The sequence below is a fragment of the Ammodytes marinus genome (assembly GCF_949987685.1).
Source record: "Ammodytes marinus genome assembly, chromosome: 11".
Lineage (NCBI taxonomy): Eukaryota > Metazoa > Chordata > Actinopteri > Uranoscopiformes > Ammodytidae > Ammodytes > Ammodytes marinus.
In genome coordinates, this window is record NC_137215.1 from 12,851,793 (window position 1) to 12,860,480 (window position 8,688).

Genomic DNA, 8,688 nt, shown 5'->3' on the forward strand with positions numbered 1-8,688 from the left:
GGTGCTGAAAGGGTGTGTCATGTTCAGTGCAAGGGGCTGTGTTGTGGGAAGGGAGCTCTCACCAACAATAGCAGAACGGCTTTGTGTGCTAACTTAGCTTTACTATAAGAGTAGGTAACGCCTGCTGCTGCTGCTCCGTTAGACCAGAGGAGAGCTGGGCAGGTGGCTGGCTGTTGACTCAACACTGGGGGAAGGAACAGGCAAAGATGGCTGCAACCGCTGCTCAGCCTATGGGGAACCTGCCCAGTGGACTGGGGATATGCACCACGGCCCCGGATATATTTTACCTGCCTGAACTGGTGAGTGGACAACTGACCCGACGACAAAGCACATGACCTTGTAGGGGACTCTTTCCAGGTTGCATACATTTTTCTTCTTCAAAATTTGGGTTTCCTTAAACTTAAATTAATTTGAATTTAAAGTATTCCAAACTCAAAAAAATATTGCAAAAAAAACAACTGTCACATATCTTTCATCGCAACAATGATTTTTTTTTAAATGTCATACAAAATAAAACAAGTAATCTATTCCTACAAAATTATGCATTTGATGAATTGACAAAAAGCAATTGGACGACACAGTGCCAACATTGTCACTGTTTGAGACATCAGCTTCATATATTCATTGTACATATTAAACAGTTGGAGTAATTAATCTTCTACCCCAAAATGAATATAATCTTTTAATTAGTGAATGCATTTAAATGCAGTGTGAGGAACGAAGCAGAAGAACTCTGTTGTCCAGCTACTGTATCTTTTTTTCCACAGACAAGGCTGCACATACACAGTGCATGGGCAACTGAGGGCAGCCCCATTTCCAATTGTTTTTAAATAAACTCAATACACACTGTGCATGGATGTGAACGTGACATGATCAGATAATTTCGGATTTCCTCCCAGATGAACTGATTACATTTTTAGGCTATTAATTATCTAGACCAAAACATTGTATTCCTTGTTTTGTATGATAACTCACATTTGCATAGTATGATGTTAATATCAAACACACAAACTAAAAAAAAAAAAAAAAAAAAAATTTTTTTTTTTTTTTTAGGGGGCCCCCCAGGCAGTCGGGGGCCCTAAGCGGCCGCTTAGGTCGCTTATGCCTCGGGCCGGCTCTGCAAATGTGCATAAGAAAAGGAGATGAGTAGCCTACATAGTACGTCACTTCACATTTCATGTTTCACTCATATTGATTCTGCGTTACTAATCAAAGTAGAATTTGTACAAGTTTTTTTCCTTTCTGAATGGTGACAAAAGGTAGAAAGGGCTCAAATAACCGCTTGAAAACAACAATAGTAACTGCACCGCAGCAAGGTTTTTCAGTTCATACAGTAAAGTTGGACACAATGTATTTTAGGTTGTTATTTGAGCAATTACTTATCAATAAAAGTGCTGTGATGAAATAAAGGCTATAACTCTTAAATTGTGTTATGTTGAGAAAGCTAAAAAGAAAAGAAGAAGACGAAAAGAAGAAAATTGGACACCATAGTAAAGTTACATCACTGGTTTGTATTCCCAGTAAGCTGACACAGTGCAGTGTAGAAATGTGCATTGTATCGGTGACTTGCAGTTCAAAAAGAAAATGTTCTCATGGAATATTCAAATACAGTGGCTGGATTGTAGTTGAGAGAACAGTTATGTGCAACCTCATTATTCTAATTGCTCCCTTTATATCTAGACATATTTTGTCTTGGAAATCTCCTTTTGAATACTTGCTGGGACTATGTGGCTAACGCTCCATCAAAAGTTAGCTTGCAAATGAAACACCACCCACGCTGTGCTAGGAGACATAGTGAAAGTAAAGTGTTTGTTTTGTCAACAGTTACAGAGGTGTGACCTCTGAAATTCACCTGAGGTGTGATGACTACACATTTTATGGTTTTGATCTAACTCACATTTGTGCTACACCGTTTGCTGTTTTTTTGTAAGTGTAGTTTTACAATTTTTGGCTCACACTGTAGCTTAAAAAATGCTCTTGACTTTTATGAGGCCTCCCCATTAGAAGATCCATGTGTAGCAGGGTTAGCTGCATCCTGCTTATGTTTTATCAATAATATGGGTGACCTATCAAGACCTGTCCCAGGCAGAACAATGGTGGTAAAGGACAGCAAACATAGCAGTTATCTTGGATCAGTTTTTTCATCAGATTATGTCATGGCGGAGAAACAGTCAAAAGTGACATCAGAATCAGGTCCACACTTACAGTAAAAACAAAAACTCACAGCAATTTAAGCTATTATCAAATGAAATGCTAAGTCCTTTTTATGCTGTATCTTTTCTTCTTTTTACTTTGTTAACCTTCATCGCTACAGTTGTTTTAAGCATAGTCCAATCCGACTACAAGAAAACATTGCAAGTATTACGGAAAACTGCTCGTCTAAAGATGAGCAACAAAGAACTTCAAAGCACATTTTTGCTTGTCTTTGCTTTTTAGTAAGACAATGCAGGCTGCAGGATTCAGTGACTTGCTGTCAGTTTCCTGTCGCGGTTGGACAACAAAAAGCAAAAAGATTACGAAGGCCAAATGGAAAAGCTGACTGGAAGTTATAAAGAAAAGAGCATTACTTGTAAACAGTTCCTAAAGCTATCAAACAGATCCCTACAAAATGTGTTCCTGACATTCATGCACTTTAGAATTGCAAAAAACTAAATCACTGGAGTTCTCTATTAATGTCAATAAAAGGTCACTCTAGCGAAAACATACTAAAAGCCTATATCTCAATAACTTAATAGCCTATACCATCTATGCATCACTTCCCTCCATCTTTGCAGGTGTTTGGTGGTTTGGTATGGATCCTGGTGGCGTCGACCCACGTGGAGCCTCCTAACCCTCTGGGCTGGGTCATGTTTGTGTCTATCTTCTGCTTCATCATGACCTTCCTATGGATGATCATCTTCGCTGCTGGTTGTCACGGGAACAGCTCAGGCTGGGCCGCCGCTGTAAGTCCAGGGAGAGAGAGAGAGAGAGAGAGAGAGAGAGAGAGAGAGAGAGAGAGAGAGAGAGAGAGAGAGAGAGAGAGAGAGAGAGAAGAGAAACATTAGAATGATTAACAACTGAGGCTAAATGTGATGTGGGCTGTGCTGTGGCCATTATTTGGTTTTGATTGTGTGTGTGTGTGTGTGTGTGTGTGTGTGTGTGTGTGTGTGTGTGTGTGTGTGTGTGTGTGTGTGTGTGTGTGTGCAGGACTTTGCTTACCACGGCCTGGCAGCGTTCTTCTACCTCAGTGCGGGAGTGGCTTTGGCCAACATCACCTTCCAGAGGAAAATAGTAGGCCCTTTTAGACTCTACCAGATTGACATCGCTGCCGTGGTGAGATCTTACTTCTAGTACCGAGTAGAAGCAGCTGTTAATCCGTACTGTATTTACTGAAACATTCTACGTAACTGCACACAACAGCACTAGTAACTATGGGCTACAGAATAATGTTCTTCACATTCCCAGCTGGAGCCATTTTACCCTTTGATTTGTTTTTTTTCTCATACCCTCAAAGAACTGCTATAGCGATAATAACACAAAGTTACCTCCAAAAGCTACCACGAAGTTTACAGGAATAGTTCATATTTTGGTAGAAATTTACAGTTTTGCCAAGAGTAAGAGGTGAAAATCAATACCCTTTTGGTAAATAGTAGGCTACACAATCACAGTAGCCTGGTCCAACCAGACCATCGTACTTCATTTCATTTGAAGGGGAAATTAAATTTGAGCGGAAGTAGGTAGGCGGGCGGAGCCAGGCTACAATCACAGATTGATCTGAAAAAAAAAGATTTTCTTTTAAACATGTGTTCTGTGTGTGTATGTGTGTGTGTGTGTGTGTGTGTGTGTGTGTGTGTGTGTGTGTGTGTGTGCGTGTGTCTCAGGTGTTCGCCTACTTGGCCACATTCTTCTACTTCATCCACACCATCCTCTCATCCATTCGATGGAAAAACTTCTGAGGAGTGACGCTCAATACACAGACCTGTGTGTTCAAAAAGCATGTGGCATCCGGTTGCATCCAGTATAGCGCTGTGTGTAGGTGCGTGTTTGTGGAATTACCTACAAGTGACAGAAACCTGGACAGATTCATAATGAATGTGTTCAGCGTATTATGAGACATTTAATAAGGTAGAGTGGTTGGGGATTTGTGAAGAGGTTCCATACAATTAGATTTAAAGCATGCAGCAGGGAAAAGTGAACAATGAAAGCAAATGAAAAGAAATGTCATATGAAAACAAAATTGATTGATATCAAATTGTTAAGCCATTGATGAATGCTTTTTCAACCTAGGTGCTATATTTTAAAGTCTTTTTAGAAAAAAACACAAGTTTTCACGGTAAAAGTCAAAATACAAAATGATCACTTAACCTTCCTCCTGTGTTAACTTTCTGCTACCATCCATGGTGTTAGCGGGTCGGTTTCGACCCGTGTCTGAATTCAGCTGTAAAAAACACTAAAAACCATTATCTATCATCCAGTTTGTTTCTCATCTCTTGGTTACCTTGTTAGGCTTCCTTATCCATGAACATATTGTTTATTATATTTTTGGTGTAGGAGGCTGGGCCTTTTTTTTGTCAGTATGCGCCTCAATTTCAATAAATAAAATGGTAACATTAACCTCGAGAGAATCATATAAATAAATATTTGGTTGTTGTGTTACCTGATCATTACTGAGGGGTATGAGAACACATTTCTTAACTAAATTTTTTTTATTTATTTTTTCATATTAATATTATTTACTTTTTTAACATTTACGGTGTTACTGGTCAATTACGACCCATAAATATTTATTTCAGAAAAGAGCAAAAAAACTTTTATTTCAGCATTATACAAACACACAATGAAAACCAGAACAAGTCACAACACAAAATATAGATTTGTAAGGTCAAATAAACAACAACCAATCAACTAATCAAACCAATCGAAATCAATTACTAGTTCCAAAACTAGTAAAGAAAAACAGAGTAAAAGTCTCTGTGTGCATGTGTATGTGTGTGTGTACAGATGTGTGATAAAGAACAACACTTTTAGTGTTCTTTGCAGAGATATTTCTTGCAGGTGAAGCACAATATGTTTATCTTTCTGTCCTTAGTGCTTCAGCAGACCGGACACCTCTTATTTATAGAATCAGGTGGCCATTTTCACCAAAAACGTGATCCAAAACTTGGCTCACTGTATATGTCCTCATTTTTGACTACTGCAAATAGGAGATGTGCACTGTGCAAGTCACCAACTCTATACTGAATTGACCTCACATGTCTGGATATGCCCGTCTGTTTGTTTCGCTGTTATGCAGGTATAAGGGCAAAACAAGTCAAAATGAGAACCCCCACAGAGCTCACATGATTGGGAGAGGAGCTGACTGTCATTGTGTTGGCTGACAGTGCACTTATGATTTCAGTTTTGGCTCTAATTATTGTTTTTTAAATCTTATTTTATAACCGGGTCGAAAACGACCCTAACACCACCAGTGTTATAATTTCCACCAGAGCATTTTATAATTAAGTGAAACATTTTTAATTTTTTTAATTTTGTTGAAATAGTGGTTCCTGACAAAGTCAAGAAATCTTGATGCAATAAACAAAATGTAAGTGGTTCTTTTATGCATTTGAAAACCAAAACGGGTCGGTGGCGACCCTAACACGAGAGGAAGGTTAAGTTTTTAAAGAAATCTAATATTTTATGTTTCTTTCTATTATCACCTGAGTTTATAATATATATTTCTGCTTGATTTAAACCATAAGAATACATTTATTAGGGATAACATTAAACAATTAGGAAGTATTTAAAAAAATATACATTACATGTATTTAAAAAATAATCAAATGAAAAACCGGCATTATAGAACTAAATGGTAAGCGTTGTTGTTGTGTATATTATTCCGTGTTATTGTTTGTGTAATCAGTGATATGTTAGGAGGTGTATGGTTATTAATTAATGGGGTAACTGGAGTGCCTTAGTAGCCCAGTGCTTACTGCGCATGCTCCATATTAAGGTATGAGACCTATGGCTGAAATGGGTATAGTTTTGCCATTTTTCTATTCTCAATATTAAAACAATACAGTATATGTAAACATAAGTCTTTCTTTTCATTTTGCTCCACTTCCTCTTGTTTTGAACACATTAAAATGAACACGGATCGACTTATTTATAGTCTTGCATAAACAGCTGCAACCTACAGTGTGCATGTCCACTCACACATGTTACAGGACGTCAATATTAACCACTTTCCACCATTTTGAATAAAATAAACTGGGGAAACGTTGGTGAAGGGAGAACAATAACAGGGGACAACTTAGAGCAAATTAGGAGCAGAAGAAACAGTCTTTGGTTTTATTTTGTGGGAATGGACACCTTCAATATTTCAGTTGCATTTCAAGACTGCAATCTTAACATATCACAACAAGTCCTTGACAGAGTTTTATGCAGACCTTTGTGGTCCTCAGATGGTGAATCATGCTAATGACGAAAGTGATCCCCTCACATTTTCTGCAACAACACCATGAGGTTGACTTTTTCTTGGCTTTAAGTGACATATCTTAACTACTGACAGATGCATTGCCATTGAATTTGGTAGAGATATTCATACGGTATATGTTTGAATATATTATTTTTTATTAGCGCAGCAAATGTCAAATCTATTTAACTTCAGCATGTGTCGGGTTGTCATTGTGTTTTAGGCTTAGTTTTTTTTAACATTACATTCATATATTTTTTTATTCTGTACTTCTCTTACATTATCTAGACTACTTTTTATAGTTCATCAAATAAAAAAAGAACACTTAAGTACATTTTCATCTGATGGATCCAAGTCCAGCAGAAAAATTATTAAAAGATTATATGGGACTTCTCTCATATGGACAAAAAGCACAAATCTACTTGTGTCTAACTGAACCTGAAGATCAGACATAGTGATGTAAACACAGAGGTAGTCATTCCTAAAGATGCTCCAGGTGAGGCTCAAACTCACAACCTCGGCATTGCTCTATAGTGTACTGATCTATAAGTACCGACACTGACCGATTGCGCCACTGGAGCAGAACACTTGAGTGAAATGTCCCTGTAACTTACTGCAAGGTTTATTTAGTACCTCTACAATAATGCACTGAAAATGTAGGCATCACAATAAGGGAAACCATGGGTAACAATTAACTACAGGAGTTGTTGATGTGCAGTCCAGGTTCATGTATGTATGTATGTATGTATGTATGTATGTATGTATGTATGTATGTATGTATGTATGTATGTATGTATGTATGTATGTATGTATGTATGTATGTATGTATGTATGTATGTATGTATAGGTGATTTTTTTTTAATCAATATCAGTGTCAAAACCAAACTTGTTCAATATCTGAATAGAATTCAAAACATTCCAGACAGCTGACGAGGCAGACTGTGCCTTACTAAAGGGCACTGGAACACAACACTGCAGCTATACGTGTACTTTCTGTGTGTGTCACTTTCTATTTTCCTCTTATTCAACTGCTGAATGAATGACATGTCCAATCCTCAACATTTATTGTCAGATGACCTTTGGCTCCTTAATACATGTTTCAGCATTTATTTATTTTTATCTACTTATTATAAATTAGCCTATATAGTCATCTTTAATACAATAGAGAGCTTTTCTTTTAAATATCAGCTTTGCTTCTATCCCCACAAACAATATAACATATATTTTATTTTAAACAAATGAAAAACAGTAACCTCAGTGTTTAAACAACACAGAAATAAGCAACCATTCACAGGTCTTTTAGAAGCTGTATATGAATTCATGGAGAAGTGTCAAACCTCAGGTGTTCACAGGTTTAGCCATATGTCATAAAGGAAGTAAACAGGCTCTAGTGGCGCAATCGGTCACCGCGCGGTACTTATAAGACAGTATGCCGAAGAGCAATGTCGAGGTTGTGAGTTCGAGCCTCACCTGGAGCAGATCTCTTAAAATGACTTGTGGGTCAACAGGTCAGGCACGGTGCAACTGACTGGTGTCTGTCCTTAAGCAAGGCACTAATTTTATGTTAAGGAAATCAGTGAAATTAACTCTGGTCTTTGAATCCAGTTAACAATAGAAACATTTCCAACAAGTCTTCATTTATATGAAAACATTCCAACCTACTCTCTGCAGATGTTTAGTATTTAGAAAATAATAGATCTGTACATTATGATCCTTGGGCCCTGAGGTGGAAACCAAGATCAAAATGGTTATAGTACAGAAATCTTTGGGTGTAAAACGTATTCATATACTGTATGTATTGTTTGTATCCACAATCGGTGTGTGTGATCCTAATCTAAGCTAATAACTTCTGGCTCTAGCTCCACAGTTAGCACACTAAAGTAGCATGAATTTTCTCATCTTACTATGTTGAACTATTCCTTTAAAGAGACAGGCACACTTTTAATTTGCTATATTTCTCTAACATTTCACAGTTAAAGCTGGAATGTTGACACTCGCCTTCAGTGCTTAACATTCTGGCTCCAACTATGTTTAGGCTAAAACTCAAACAACATTCTATCAGATTTTGCTCATATTTCTATATTTCAGTTATTCAATTTGTTGTTTGTTTCAAACAATCAGTAGCTCAGCCTGAAGGACATTTGGTCAGGTAAAAATATTTTGTGGAATTAAGCTGCAATCATTTCATTATCAAACTAATGTTAAAGGAGAACAATAAATTCTCTCTACTTTTATAGTTAATTAGTTTACAGATG

At 37.3% G+C, this 8,688-nt stretch overlaps 1 protein-coding gene across 1 annotated transcript; it reads left to right on the plus strand.

Moving 5' to 3' along the window:
* Positions 1 to 206: 206 nt before the first annotated feature.
* Positions 207 to 4,362, plus strand: LOC307257651 (myelin and lymphocyte protein-like; the record flags this gene model as incomplete). The annotated part of the gene is made up of 4 exons (XM_080036912.1): positions 207 to 299; positions 2,775 to 2,942; positions 3,187 to 3,312; positions 3,861 to 4,362. 4 exons carry the CDS (start codon positions 207 to 209, stop codon positions 3,933 to 3,935), a joined length of 462 nt encoding a protein of 153 aa, XP_079893038.1. The 3' UTR covers positions 3,936 to 4,362.
* Positions 4,363 to 8,688: the final 4,326 nt, after the last annotated feature.